At 51.7% G+C, this 15406-nt stretch overlaps 5 protein-coding genes across 5 annotated transcripts; 3 read left to right on the forward strand and 2 right to left on the reverse strand.

Moving 5' to 3' along the window:
* Window positions 1-2571: 2571 nt before the first annotated feature.
* On the forward strand, window positions 2572-3279 carry J4E87_000428 (uncharacterized protein; the record flags this gene model as incomplete). Its single annotated transcript, XM_049372085.1, has 1 exon — window positions 2572-3279. One exon carries the CDS (start codon window positions 2572-2574, stop codon window positions 3277-3279), a length of 708 nt encoding a protein of 235 aa, XP_049238219.1.
* Window positions 3280-3545: 266 nt separating this feature from the next.
* On the reverse strand, window positions 3546-4613 carry J4E87_000429 (uncharacterized protein; the record flags this gene model as incomplete). Its single annotated transcript, XM_049372086.1, has 1 exon — window positions 3546-4613. One exon carries the CDS (start codon window positions 4611-4613, stop codon window positions 3546-3548), a length of 1068 nt encoding a protein of 355 aa, XP_049238220.1.
* Window positions 4614-7938: 3325 nt separating this feature from the next.
* J4E87_000430 (uncharacterized protein) lies at window positions 7939-9200 on the forward strand (the record flags this gene model as incomplete). Its single annotated transcript, XM_049372087.1, has 2 exons — window positions 7939-8057; window positions 8111-9200. 2 exons carry the CDS (start codon window positions 7939-7941, stop codon window positions 9198-9200), a joined length of 1209 nt encoding a protein of 402 aa, XP_049238221.1.
* Window positions 9201-9800: 600 nt separating this feature from the next.
* J4E87_000431 (uncharacterized protein) lies at window positions 9801-10883 on the reverse strand (the record flags this gene model as incomplete). The annotated part of the gene is made up of 1 exon (XM_049372088.1): window positions 9801-10883. One exon carries the CDS (start codon window positions 10881-10883, stop codon window positions 9801-9803), a length of 1083 nt encoding a protein of 360 aa, XP_049238222.1.
* A 2155-nt stretch (window positions 10884-13038) lies between these two features.
* On the forward strand, window positions 13039-14427 carry J4E87_000432 (uncharacterized protein; the record flags this gene model as incomplete). Its single annotated transcript, XM_049372089.1, has 3 exons — window positions 13039-13318; window positions 13382-14000; window positions 14040-14427. The coding sequence occupies 3 exons, from the start codon at window positions 13039-13041 to the stop codon at window positions 14425-14427; spliced, it is 1287 nt and encodes a 428-aa protein (XP_049238223.1).
* Between the last annotated feature and the right edge of the window lie 979 nt (window positions 14428-15406).

Raw genomic sequence — 15406 nt, forward strand, 5'->3', positions numbered from 1 at the left:
AATACTTCGGGATGCTACCGTACTTTCAGACAACGCCCGACCCCAGTCTCCACGGCCTATCACAAGGACAAGCCACTTGGATCCGCGGGCATCGATTCGCCATGTCTGAGTCTAGGTCGCGACGGAAAGCCCGACAGTAGTGCAGACTATCTCCCCAGGCATTGGGACTCGACCCTTGGAACTGTTGGCGGCGCTGGTGACTATCGAACGAAATGGAAGGTTACAAGCAAAGTTGCGTTCCGAGTTCCGTCTCGTCCTGTCTTGGCCGAACAAGGGTCGGTTGACCGGCAGCGTTTTGCCAAGCCATGGCTACACCACTCCACTCGAGACATGACGCGCTATTGGACCAGACACGGATAACAGAACACTGTGGGGAATCATCATCCACGTTTGTGTGGAGGAGTGCGAAGCCTTGGTGCTTTCGTCGCGTGTGCATCGAAGCTTGGCCAGCGGCGCAGCGCGTCTGGGCGCTTGCTGCCACCGCGTATGCTAAGATGAGGAACATGATAAGGCCATAGGGCAAGTGTCGGCTCAAGAATACTCGGATGTGGGAAGGATGAAGACTTCCAAGCTCGTTATCGTGTCAGCATGGGCACCACTGCAACACGAGGCAGGTAAGATCATTTGGAGATGACACGGCATCACTTCGTCTCTATGAAGTCAATGCTGATCATAGGCACCTTCTTTCCAATGAATCGCTTACTTGTTCTCGAAAAACTATAATCATAAGGGTTCCGTCTGCCTGGATGGTGGGCCATGAAAGTCCCATCTGCATGCATTTGCGGATCGACCAGGCAATTCTAGGTACGCGAGGGCTCACTGCAACGACACCCACGGCTTATCGACCCATAACAATGGGTGAAGATCATCTAGAACAATTTCTAGCGCCTAGATAAGCTGCTTCGATATGCAGACGGCCTGCAGGCTCCGCTATATGTGTTAAGCCAAGATGTTACATCTTCGAGGTAGGCACACTTATCAATTTACAAGCCTCGTCACAGCGACATAAATGGTTCGCCACTCATCTTCCGCGAGAAATCTTTGACCTTTGTCGCCTCGTACATTGCAGACATTGCCTATCTTAGATCACAGGCAGGACGATCACATTTGAGAGTATTAGTGTCAGCTTACGTGCGAAATATCAGGATGACCTTCACATCGTCAGGCCCCACACTGTAGGCAACGTTTACTGCGCAAAACCATCAATAGAAACGCTTATCATGTCCATGCCAGGTACAGTAATACACTCTCTTCCTGACCGACGGCTAGTTCAGGTCCCCGCCCAACCGCCGGCAGGCGTATTCCTGCAGCTAATAACGCCCTCGATCTCATCCTCCGCCTCGACCGATATACCGTCGACTGGATTTCACTTCTTCTTCTTCTTTGGTGAGGACTTCTTCGGTGAAGCTTTCTTTGGAGAAAGGTTCCCTACGATAGTCGCTCTAAGCGTCGCGTCCTCCGCAGCGATAGTCAAGTTATAGTCATCCGTCGACGTCGCCCTCCATTTCATGAATGAGAGAATCGGCGCCAGGGAAGTAGTATCGAGATCTACGGGGATCAAAACTTCACTCGCCTCGGTTCGATCCCCCGTAGGCCATCGATGCAGGTCGTCAACAACGCGATACCTGTAAGACTGAGCCAACAGTGGTCCTCTCCAATATTCACCAGCCACCTGACCAAGTAATGCCATTATACATTGGTTGTAGGGTTGCTTGTTACCAAGAGCGTTACTGTCATGCCGAACAGTGATCCGATCACGTAGTTGCCTGTTACCTTCGCGGAAGCAGTCAAAAGTTGCGTCCCCACCGGAAGGTACACCGTTCACGAACAATCTTAGGTCTTCGCGGTCAATGTGCCGCTGGCAAGGTAATCCATAATACTTCAGCCAAACAAAACGTGGCTGTGAGTAGTCAACTGGGAAGAAAATACAACGAGAATGTAACCAGGACGGGCGAGCGCTCTGTCCGAAGTATTGCAAAGTACTGCATAGCGGTGCGTGCTTCTCCGCATTTGCGACACGGCAGGTAGAGGAACAGTAGGGCATGTTGAGGCAGTGCAGGCAGAATTCGGTGCTAGGTTTGGGACATATGCCGCAGCAATCTCCAAATATTTCAACCGCGTTCATTTCGATCGATTACACAATCTCTCAATGGGCGCTGTATTGATATAGGCATCTTCCGTTCGACACAATTATCCCTGGGCGCGATCACCAGGCGACGTCGTCATGCGCATTTACTGTGCTTGTGTAGCAGACACCGACAGCACCCGATGTTGACACGTGCACGAATGACTAGAATCTGGTCTTCGGTTCTGCAAGAATAAACCAACCATACATCGCACGATGATATTAGGCTACATTAGTCAGTGCATACTTGCTCGTGGTACAACATACGGAGCGGACTCTTTGACGATCGCGGAAGTCGGGCACAAACTTACATCCGATCCGGGCACATCGTGTTACGAAAGATCAGGCACACCACTACACTAGAGATGAGCCGGTGGTTATAAAAAGGAAAAGCAAGACCATATAAAATCATGTAGCCATAAACTCACTCGTTACCAAACGCAACAATGTCTCAATTCAAAGTCGCAATTTACATTTACCCAGATGGCGACCTCCTGGATTTCTCTGGTCCAGCCGAGATATACTGCCACTACCACGACATGGAAATGGACATGAGTAAACCAGCTCCTTTCTCAGTAACGACCTTCGCCCATCAGAGCCCCGTCACCTCCATCTCCAAAGCCATGGTCTACTTGCCGAACGCCACTTTCGCCGACATGTCCAGCCGCATTGAAGAATACGACATCCTGGTCATTCCCGGCGCGCACGACGATACCATCAAACAACTCATCAGCAGCAAAGAGGGCAAAGAGTTGGCTGAGCTTATTCGACGATTCTCGAACACGAAGCCAAGGGAAGAGACGGGCAAGAGATTTCTGCAATCTGTTTGCACTGGAGGCCTCATCTTGGCGGCTTCTGGAGTACTTGCAGGCCGTACCGTCACAACACATCATCTGTCGCTCGACCTGCAGAAGACGCTCGCTGATGAAGCTGCGGGCGGTGATTCGAAAATCAACGTTGTGAGGCAACGATGGTCGGATGCGGGCACTACCGAGGCGGGTGTGCGCATTGTGACCGCTGGTGGAGTTAGCTCGGGTATCGACACTTCGCTATGGGTTGTGGGACAGTGCTATGGATCGAAGGCGGCGGAGATCGTTTCGGAGGTTTCGGAGTTTGACATGAGGCCAGCAGCGTGGGGAGTAACTCCAGCATAGACAGTGTTGGGGCAAATTATGTTACAAAGGAGATCTGATTGGACTTGATAGAACAGTAGAAAGCGCGTGTAAAACTCATCGCAATAGAAGGCAGAAAGACAAACTTGAAGTAATGCAGCAAGACTTGATGGATGCTTTCTGATTAGGTCTACCACCCTACCGTCTGGAGCACGCAAGGCTAACCATGAGTGCTAGAGCGAAATTCATGAGAGATCGCTGCCATCATGCCCAACATCCGATAGCTGATAGTTTAAGTAAAGAGTGAATCATGCGGCCTCATCCTCAACACCGTCTTCCAGACTGTGAGGTACAGCATCGTCTTTGGGACTATCTTCCAGGCACTGAGGTATGACATCGTCTATCAGCTCGGTAGCGGTTGCTTTGGCAAGGTGGCCAACACGCTTCGCGGAGTTGGCCATGTTGATCAGCTTTAGTTCGCGAGCCTGCTTCTCAGCGCGCGCAACATCCTCGAGAAGCCTAGCTTCCGTGGCTTTGCGCCTCCTGGCACGGCGATCCATCTCCAATTGAGGATAGTACTCGATGCCTTGTTCCTTCCATTCTATGTTGCGCTTCTCGACTGCCGCGCACTGTATCCTGAAATTTACGAGGTGCTGTTTGGGGGTGGCGCTATTTTCTACCGCATTGTGACGGTAGCGCCACGTGTCGGTCGGCATAGGTATGGAATCGGGATCTTCCAAGGCCTCTTGCTCCCAAAAGTATTGTTCCTCGTCATGATCTTCCTGGTATTGTTCATAGCAATAATCCTGCTCGGCTCGTTTAGCTTCGAGAGAGCGGCGGACGTGGACCTGAAGACGCTCTGGAAGAGCATTGATATCCTGCTGTATGCGGTCCTCTTCGTCATATCTTTCAATATGCTTACGACGCCAGTATTCGAAGTTTTCGTAGGCCTTAAGATAACTGACGTTGAGCTTACGTTGCTCCACCTCATCAAGCTTGACGGCAGCGAAGCGTTGGGCGTTTTGACAAGCCTCGGCCCATTTCAAGATAGCCATGGGCTCATCGCCCTGTAGTCCTTCCCACCATGCGCTGTTCGCATCAAATATCCCGGCAGGAAGCTTGCCTCGCCAGTCCGAATCATCATCTTCTTCATCTTCGTAGTCTTCTTCCACTTCTTCTTCCGGGCTGAGGTGAGACATGCAATATTCATAAGCTTGTCGTATTTCCACAAAACGGGAAGTAGCCACTGCTTTGTTAACTGCATTTGTCTTGTCGGGATGGTAAGCTAGAGCTAAAATCTTGAACCTCGACCGAACCGAGGTTTCCGATGCCGTTGGGGCAAGGCCCAGGGCCTTGAAGAAGGATGCGCCTGACATATTCGAATCTATTTGCAGCGACCGTTACTTTGGTAGTCGGGTAGGTGGATTCCGAGAGCGCAGTTTGCCTAGGCGAAGAAGTAGGTGGTGGTCGTGTTTGGATGTGAGTGTTGAAAGGTACAACACCAGGGAGCTTATATGCACACGATGCGTTCGTGATGTTGATTCACTACTGCAAATTACTAGAGTGGAAGCCACTGTGCGCTTCCAGAGATTGACCCAGCTGACAGTGTGGCAATGAGACGCTGCAGTGAAAAACAGTAGACATACGCTGAGTCGCAAGTGGAATGCGGGGAGTGGCATGAGTACTTTCACATCTCATTTTGCTCCTGCAAACCTGTCAATGTCAGAGTCTTCGAAATCTAGGAGATGATTAGACCAACTCATCAATGCTTCCGTTCCTTTGTTGCAGAGGCTATAGGGGAGATCAACGTGTACGACACCTCACAGGTGTTGCGAAATTCCTCTCCATCCTGTGTAAAACCAGAAGTCAGTACTTGCATACTCCATGAGTTGACAATAGTGCTTGAAGATGGCCCTAGTTCCAGGATGTGTCCTTGATTTGAGCGCTTCGATGAATTCCGGCGCGACAGCGATCGGCCAGATCATTGTCGCTCGCAAGGCTGGATGAGTAGAAGTCTCCAACGAATATTGAAGACCATTTCGGAGTACTTCAGCCGCCCTAGCAGCATTGATGTCGTCCGGCGATGGGTTGGCAGAAGTGGGACAGCTCAGCGCTTGGATGTCCACGAGGAGGGCAGATAACAAAGACGGCGGCTTAGGCATTTCTTCAGCAGGCCGGACAATGGCTGCGAAGGGACCTTTTCTCAGCATGTCGGTTACACTGGTGAGTACATAATCCATGCCGCGTGCTAGCTGCAAAATCTCCACCAAAACGTCCAAGTTGTACGCATGCGCGTCAGCAAATGCGTTGATAACAGTCATTGATGCTGCAGCAAAGATAGCATGGCAGTTCAGAGGCCCAATGTTGGCAACGGCCTGATTTAGACCCGTGAGTGCTGCGCTTTGATGTGTCGAGGCGGCCATACGAAAGTGTGTGGCCCTGGAGGTGTTGATGTAAGCGAGATGATTCGCGGAAAAGGCTAGTATGCTGTGTAAGAGGAAAGGATACTTGAAGGCTTGTTGTGGAACAGCGAGCCCCCAGATTTGCTTCACGTGCTCGGTGCCCGGCATAGTTTGATATGCATGTGCGGTATAATGGTGCGTCAGTTCCAAGTCCTGCATCCAGCCTTCTTCTGAGACACCTGCTAATAATGGAGATGCGCTCCCCTCTTGGATTAGGCCCGTATCCAGTGGTGTTGTTCCATTTCCATTCGTGGGTGTTGACGCGTTCATTGGGGTAGGATCGTTACGTGGAGATGTTGTGTCTACACGGCTTGGACTTTGGCTTGCAACCCCCAGAAGGCTGCACTCGACGTGATACTTAGTGCAAGCGCCGCATGGTCTACTCTCATCGCACTGAATGTGGGTAAGTATACGCTGACGCGACAGACTTGGAAGGGGAAGCTACCTTAACGCGTCTGGCTTTGCACTGTGCGCATCCCGAACGCGTCTTCTTGGAGCCAAACCTAGGCATTCGTGCGAGCTCAGATGCACGTCCCGTCCGTACGTGAGTGGATGGATGAATGCGGGCTGGGGTGGCGCGGTTGGATCGCGCTCTCGAGAACGAAAGCGAGTGCGGGCGGAGATCGGAAACTTGAACGTGATTATATAATTGCCTCGGTCACGAGATGCTTGGCGCTTCTCCCGCTGTCATCTCGCCTACCTTCTTCAACATGCGTCGCAAACAAAAACGTACGATGTCATGCTACTGTAGACTCTGGTCAGACAACACTTTCGGCAAATTGGACCGGAAGTTTTCGGACGAACGAGAAGTTTAGGGGCGAGTATTCCAAAAGGTCTTGTAGTCATCGTGACCTAGTGACAGTTCACCTTCCATGAGTTCTACATGTAGTAGTTTTTACAGCAAGACGATAAAGTCTGAACAGTGAAAAATGGGAGAACAAGAATGCGATGACAGACACATGTATACGCAATGCGATAGAACTATCTCGGCGCATGCAATTGTGATCGTCGTAGATGCAAGATGGTGAATTGCCGTGTGGCATGGGCCATTGCGTATTAGTGCTGACATGCCATCATCCTTACGCGCGCCCTTACGTCGCTGTCTAGATGTGAAAGCAAGCTGTAACATCGCGCGAGATAGTAATTGTTGTACAGTTAAGCGTCGGCTCATTCAGTTCAGCATCACCTCGCTAGTCTGAGTGTCCAGGTGTACTACAACCTGCAACACCGATGTTGGAAGCGTACACCGAACTTTGTTAAAGACTGTCCTCTGCACACGCGTTGCGCATTGTGTACATGATTAATAAATTTGAGTTTAACTAGGAAATAAGGCGGCGGGAGCGTCGGGATGTATCAATCGGCGCTACTTCCCATCCGCGGGCGCCGCCTCTTCTCCGTCAAGTTCATACCGAAGTAATCATACTACGTTCAACGGTCCGCCACGTTTTATGATCCAAACGCTGTTTTGACTTTGGCGTATCGGGCGCGTTCAAATCATGACATCGGGATGGAGTTGCGACAAAAGGCCTCTGTTTCATACTGACAAAAGCACCACCGTGTGTATCGATCTGTCCATGTGTGTGAAGGGGTTGAGCGCATCGTACTTGCTTCTAGCTATAGTCGCCCGCATACCTTGTTGTGATCAGATGGGAACGCTGTCGACGACGCTAGTAGCTTCCATGAGACTTGTCGTCAGCCACAATCGCGAAGCCGTTACACGTAGCCGTATGGGGCCGAGAACTCAACGATTGGTGTGTCCGTGATCGCGATCAGTAAACGGTCATACCACGGACCTCCTTGGGGATCTGCCGTACAATCCCAAAGCGAGTGAACGAGGCGTTTCATTCTCATGATGAGATGTCAATGCGGTCGTAGAGTCTACAAGATTGATGCTACCTGCAGGTCTTGGGAAACCGCTCGCCGGATCTACCATAAGGGAACTGAAACGCAACAGTTTACCGTACGGGTCAGCGGTGTTCGTCGGATCTCTTGTGCTGGGAGCTTGCCTAGCTCGTAGCACATGGATTGACCGTGTATCTTTCCGCTACATGACAGGGTTGGAACCAGTGACGCGCATTGCTGGAGAGCTCGGCGTAATGGCACGACTTGATGATAGTCAACTCGCTCCCCGTGGGGCCAATGCTATCCTGCGTCATCCCATTCCTTTGAACACTCGTTGTCTCGTAGGTTTCGTGGACAGGTAATCGTTCTTGCTTCCCCGGTTGTCACTCCTTTGATCATGCTCGCTGCGCAACGTACCTATATTGTGGCCATTGCCACTTTCGTAATAGTGGCAACACTCTCTTTCTATGCATTCCGCGACCAAGGCGTATTCGTCGTGGCGAGGATCACGCGTCCGTATGTCAATCCAGGTCCTGCTGTAGAGCCTCTTTCACTAACACCCAGTGTAGATCATCGAACCCAACCCTCCGAGACACGGTTGCCAGTTTGTTTGCGTCCATAAAACACGATCCGAGCGCGACCGAATATGTCGATCCGTCCGGTACATACTATGAGGGTGGAAGTGAGACGATTTGGACGAAGCCTCTGGGCAAAAAGGTCTTGATAGTGGACATCGACACGCGTGTGCCGACTGGCGAGAACGAGCTTCTCAACCCAGAACGCTTAGATTGGGACAACCTCAAGACCGAAGGCGCCGGCCTGGTCTCCAACTCCATCATGAACCATTATCTGTACGCCATGGTCCATGGCTACGACTACAAGTTCTATCAAGCGCGCGACATGAAGGACCACTACAACACGTGGATATTACCCCACGTTCTGCGCGAACTGATACCTGAATATCAGTTCGTGATTGTAATGGATGCCGACGTTACGATAGCGCATCCGGACGTCCCCTTCGAGTGGATGTTCAATCGCTGGGGCATCAAACAGCACACATCCATAGCTCTTCCATGGGATACCGAAGAAATCCGCGATGAAGGCTCGATTAGCCTAGACAGCAAGGGCATGCGCGTCCTCAATACCGGCCTTGTGGTTGCGCAGAACTCGTCCACGACTTTGGAACTACTGGATGCGTGGCGCGATTGTACATCCGAAACACGCTACAAAGGCTGCGCGAAATGGAGATACGAATGGAGCCACGAACAGCGCGCCTTTTCAGAATACATCCGCTACGACTTCAACAAGACGCCAGAAACGATCGTTACGATACCCTGCGACGATGCGGTAGGGTGGCCCGGTTTCCGCCAGGATATGTTATCTCGTCCTGGTACCGCCAACAAGGATATATCGGATTGCAACGGGAACTTCGTTAGGCACTACACAACCATGGGAAAGACTCGTGTCAAAGATGCGAGCGCGTCTAGTGTGATGCAGATGTTCAGCGACGCGCTGCAAAAGAGTATCTTGGCAAACCCAAGTGAAGTCTGGTACAAGGAACCGGAAAAGAAGACCGAAATGCCAAAAGAGCAGCCGGATGAGGTACGGGAAGATGATCAGAGTAAACCAGACGCTGATGTGGTTCTGATCGAAAGATAACAGCTAGGTTTTATTTTCGATGAATTTTCTTTCGGCATTCGTTTTACATCGTGCCAGCGCTTTAGATACCACTATATTACATGATTGTACGTTGAACTAGTCGGTCTCCGTTAGTACTGATGACATCCGAAATGGGTTTACTGGTGCAATATTGTGCAAATCAGAGCTATCTTCTACTCGCGCATCGAAACCAAAGTCTGCCCCAACCCAGTGCACCCGGGCTAGCTTTCGCAAACCACGAGGCGCACGAAGGAAGGGCCGGAACTAAAGATTCTCGGTTCAAGTGTAATGTGGGATCATCATCGAAGGAAGGACAAGGTGGAAGGCAACGAGGGCGCAACTTACTATCCCTTCATGCATGCGCTCTGGTTTCACGCGTTATTTGCATGGTTAGTGGCGGCGCGTGGGGTGAGTGAGGTGGTTGGTGAGTTTGACGCGTCGATAACAGGCACGAGAAGGGGGAGACTAAAAGCTGGAAGAAAGCTTAGCCGAGCGATTACGTCAACTAGCGCGATTTCTCTTCGGCAGCCGTGGAGTGCGGGCTACCTTCATCCGCCACTATCTATCGCATCTCTGCCTCTCCACCTTTGCATTACATATTTACAGAATCTCCTCGGGCTTGACAACAACCCAGTTCTTGTCCGCCGTAACCTCCCTGCCATTAGCAATTTGCGCCTGAGTGTTGTTCCTGATCTCCTCTTGCAGTTGCTCAAAGTACGCGTCTCTACGGTTGATCCACAGATGCACACCACCCTTTGCTGTGTCGACCCCGTGGAATTGCATGTACGAATCGCTTCCGGGAGTGTCACCACCAGCCAAGATGGGGCGCTTCCATTGATCGATGTAGGTAAGGATAGCAGCCCATTTTCCGGCAAACCATGTAGCAGGTGTCCACAGATACGGAGTCACGACCAGGTCGAGATTAGCGGTCTCGTTGTAGGTTCCTTCTGTGATCTGCTTGCGAGCGTTGGTGAGCTCGCCGGAGGTAACGTTCTTCAGGACGGTGGTAACGCCAATGACGTTTTGAGGTGGTACGTTGTATCCGTACTTCGGGTCGCTGGCCACCATGCGGACAAGCTCCTCATGCGCGGCGCTGATAACATAGACGGCGATGCCATTGTCCATGAGAGCATTGTAGAGCTCGACCTGGCCCCGGAACACCTTCGGCGGGTTTACGCTGCTGGATGTGACTTCGTCACCGTCCCAGTACTTCGTGGGAATGGATGAGTTGTATGCCATAAGCTCATCCACATAGGTCTTGAGTTCGCGCAGTGTGAAGCCAGACCAGATTTGTGCGGCCCATGGATAGCAGACGAAGTCGTCAATCTCGCACAAACGGTTGTAGTAACTGTACAACGATTCGGTAAAGTTCGCAGTGTCTTTGAAGTCGACCAACTTGAGGGTGGGATCCAAGTTGTCGCGCGTTAGGATGCCACGGTTCTCAAGGAAAGGAAGAAGCGATTCTTCGAGATCGTAGCGGTAACTGGTGTTGTCCATGTCGAAGACCGCATAATTGCTTTGATTGGCGTTCTTTGCGATCATGGTGGAGAGGGCTGTCGCTGCCTCAGCAGGCCAGTGCTTGAACTGGACCTTTGGAGAAGTGCCATACTGGGGTGTGGCTGAGCTCAAAGAAGCTGTGAATGCGAGCCATGCGGCTGTCTTGAGGGGAGTTGACGAAAACATCCTTTCCGTATTACCAGCTGCAACGAATTGAACAAGGAAACGAGCGAGTGAGGATGCAGAACCAAGCCTTCGGGGATGTTGAGATTCCAGAAGAAATACTGCGGGGGCTAGGATGCGTGAACCCTGGCGCATCAATACTGCCGACGTGAACGACCGAGATAACGGTCCCACACTTACGATTCAAGTTCGGGCCTACCTTGAAGAATATCTTGAATCTGTTGGTCGCGCTATCCTCAATCGATGCTTTTGCGCGTTGCTTGATCTAAGAAGTATGCCATGCGGCTCTCGACCGCTTGCGACAGTTTACCGCAGGTGTGAGCAAGGCCGCCTCTCCATGCCTGGAAGGATACAAACAACTGGTGTTGTGCAGCGCAATCTGCACGAGCGACTTAAGTCGCTCTTACCTCAAAGAGAGGTCTTCAATGTCTTCTCTAATATACCTCCACAGGAAAGCCTTTGCTGTCTTTGTAATCCCTATCTATCCGATATCCTGTCTTGTTATTTAGCTGCTCTAACGCAACTCGATACGGATAGACGAGCCCATCCTTTCCACCCTGCTTACGCTGGCTTGCGACATCTCGATGCCGATATGTATGCGTGCAAAAGCATTTTGGCAGACACTGGGTTCAGGTGGAACTTTAAAATCGTTCGTTTATCTGCAGCCTCCGACCTGACACCGCTCAAGCCACACCTGGATCCTATCTTGAATGACGTCGTGCACATCCGACAACACTGTTGCGCCAAGCAGGCAGCCGCTGCGATTAATCATCAATTTCATAACTACATCTCACGACTACATCTTCGTGACTGTACCTTGACGCCGATTACGCCTCCGCCCCGAACACGCGCTGTCATGCTGCTTCCATTCTCCTTCGCGAGCGCCTGCACCGCCCGGTTGTCAGAGTGATGCGACCGCAATTGTGGTTGTTTGTTCTGGCCCGCCAAACCCGCCCTCAATTCGCACAACAACAACGCCGGAGCCGCGACATCACCGCTGGCATGTATCCGCTGATCGCACACGCTAGTTGCGCGCCTTTATCGCGTCTATGCTCCTCGTCAGCAAAAATATGGACGAGAGCCCAAGACGTCGCAGGATCACCATTAGAGTAGAGCGCCACGATGCGCGTTATTCTGACACCGGCCATCAACTTTGCGCCTCCCTCGTCGACGCTCACTCACGATTGCCGCTTCCTGACCAACGACGCCTACTCGAGACCGTCGCTTCTCCACGACCGCCGCTCAGGCCGCAACCCGCAGTCCTCTCACCACCGAAGTTCCTGCGCCTTGCCCACAACACCACACTCTAGTCCTCATTGCGCTCGCCTTGAGGCCCTGCTCAGACGTTTGACGGCGGCATGTCGAGCCAAGGCGGCAGGATGTCGAAGCGCCAGCTACGAAAGGAGGAGAGACGGCACCACTACCAGCGCGGTCGGGTGGAAAACAAGTCTGCACAGGACAGCATGAGGGACATTCTGCCTCTTGACCTCCCCAACCAACATCGGGTTCACTTGCTGAAGTCCAAGTACGGGCCTAAGTTCGTCAAGAAAGGACCCTATTCCGACAGATTTGACTGGGGTATTGGTCTAAATATGAAAAGGCGCCTTTTCTCGCTGCATTGTCTAGTCCGACAAAGCCGGCGCTTGACGATGCCATCTAAAGCATGATGCGCAACCTAGACGCCGCATTTGCTACCATCTCGGGGCACATTCGCGCATTAGACCCGGATGCCTACGCGAGGATGCGCTTCAGCCACCGGCCGATTGTAAAGCCGGCGCTGAATGAGTGAGAATGAGTCAGAATGACGTCGGCGTCCTCACGCCGATGCACACAAGGAGTGGCTCTAGCGTGTACCTTGGCATCACGTGCTCGCAGAAGTGCCCTTCATCGCACATATCGCAACCTTATTACGGTGGAATGTTGATGCAGAGCAGGAATATCGCAACCTTAGTACTATCCATTTCAACCCTTCTAGTTCTTCAAGCGCGCTGGTCGCCCTCGTACACATAATCTATAAATTCCAACGACTTCCTTCTTGCACCCCAAACCATCCAATCTTCAACACTCACACGCTGGCTGTTTACTATCACACTTTCACCCTTGGCACCTCTTCACTCTCTACAAGAATCACAAATTTACTCGACTCAACAATCTCAACATGGTCAAGAAAGTAGCTCTCATTACTGGCGGGGCTAGTGGAATGGGACTCGCTGTTGCTGAAGCCCTCGCAGCTCGTACTAATGAAGAGTGGGACCTGCACCTTGTCGACCTCAGCGCTGATAATCTCACGAAAGCCACGTCCTCGCTCAAGAATGGGCACGCTCACCAGGCGAATGTAGCCGACTACGCCTCGCTGGTAGCGGCTTTCGAATCAGCATGGTCAAAGTCAGGTCGTCTCGACTTCGTCTTCGCGAACGCTGGTATCGCCGAAAAAGACAGTGCGTAGCAACCCTGTTCGTACGGCAAATCAGACACCGACTGACTTGATCACCAACTCCTAGATTTCTACCAAGAACACGCTCTCGACGCGCCGCCTCCACCGCCGAACAGCCTCGTAATCGATGTCAATTATACGGCAGTGATAAATACCTCATGGCTCGCGTTCCACTACTTCCGGAAATCCCAGGCCAAGCATGGCAGAGAGAACAATGACGCGGCCCTAGTCATGACTGCGAGCTGTGGTGGACTCTATCCAGCCGAGTTCGGCCCTATGTACTCCGGTGCTAAAGCGGGAGTAATTCACTTTAACCGTGCTATCACAGTAGCATACCACCACGCTGGCATTAGGACGTTCACGGTCTGCCCAAGCATCGTTCGCACCGGCCTGTTGAGCGAAGAGGAATGGGGATCTCTCCCAGAGAGCTTCATGACACCCATGGACACAGTCGTCAACGCCGTGGTGAAGGTGATGGATGGAGGAGACATTGAGGACGCTAACGGGAGGAAGGTAGCGGGCAAGGATAACTGGGGTCTGACTGTGGAGCTTTTTGGGAAGAACTTCTACTTCCGAGACGGTGTAGAGTACTGTGATGAGGCCATGAGGACTATGGCGACGAGTACGGGCATGAAAGCGCAGCTAGAGAGGATCGGGAAGCCAAAGGCGGAGGGCGAACATGGAGCGTGGGGAGGCAACGCTGACAAAGTTTGAGATTCAGCCAGTCCGATTCTTAACGATAAAACATCGGTTCCCGCATTCTATGCCACCAATTCAGACAACTCAGCCTGTGGCCTGTCACGCTTCTCCGCAGGTAGTATAGGTATCGATCTATGCGACGGATGTCCCGTTGGGCCGCCAGCTCCAGACATTCTTGTCTCCAACGCCTTTATCCTCCGATGGTACCGAAAGAAGAACCATCCTACTGTTACCAACGCCACCATTGCGAATGCTGCGCCCAATGCTACCCCTGTCATTGCACCACCCGAGAGTGTCTTGCTGTCCCTCTCCGCTATTACGCTGGATACAGGCGACAAACTAGTGGATGAAGAGACCGATATGGAGGTCGTCGTCAAACTAGTAGTAGATGCGATGAGTGATGTGGATGATTGACCGTATACCGTTGTTACGCTGGAGACTAGCAACGAAGTAATAGCGAAAGAGGATGGCAGGGAGATCGTCGTCGTCATACTGGTTGTAGGAGCTAGCGGCGATGTGAACGATTGATCGTAAAGAGTTGGAGCGCTATCGCTGTCTGACTTGATTGTGAGGAATGGGCCTTCCTGCTCATTCGTGTCGTTTACGAAAGGCAGGATGTCGAAGTGGCATGCGACGGGTGTATCCCAGTTTCGACTCGTAAGGTTTTCGGTCGATGGCGAGTATCTCATGCTGCCGATAGTGTTGACTTCAGTCGATAACCCTTTCACGTCCCATGGTACGTTAGCTATGGCTAATGGTAACCACACAAGAGTGAGGACATACACAGCGCCTGTTCGCCAGTTCCGCTGTCGTCGTCGCACCACATATGTAAGAAGGCCTGATCGTAGTTTGACGTCCATTTGACATTTAGTTGATCATGGGCGTTGATTGTCAAGGCAGAAGAAGCGGACTCTGGGTAGAGAAAGGAAGCCGAAGATGATTGCGTCGCAACACAGCTCAAAAGGCTTGCAAGTGCCAAACCGTGGATGCGAGGTGATAGCCCTGTTCTAAGGTGAACCATGCTTTAATCGAAAGTGGGCTATCAGGTCGTTGACGTGAGGTGTCAAAGTTAATGGCACATATATACACAGCCGCAGGGCAGTTTGGCCGTTGGCTAATTGCAAAAGTCTCCTGCAGATTTATTGTGTTACTCATACATTCGATAAACTTCGTCGTGAGTTCTAGGCCAATCCCAGTGTGACTACGCCACCACGCGTGATATAGTCGTGTTACCGTTGTGCGTGTTCGTGTCTGGGCCTTGTTTGTTTTGGAACGGCGACGCGAGGTGAGGTTACACTGGCAAGTGTCGATCGCTGGTATCGTGAATTCGGAAGTCTCTAGGTGCCGGCACACCTGAATTGAGTAGTAATTGATCTCATTGCACATCGAATCT

Source organism: Alternaria ethzedia (assembly GCF_023757985.1).
Source record: "Alternaria ethzedia strain BMP 0044 chromosome Unknown scaffold_1, whole genome shotgun sequence".
Classification (NCBI taxonomy): Eukaryota; Fungi; Ascomycota; class Dothideomycetes; order Pleosporales; family Pleosporaceae; genus Alternaria; species Alternaria ethzedia.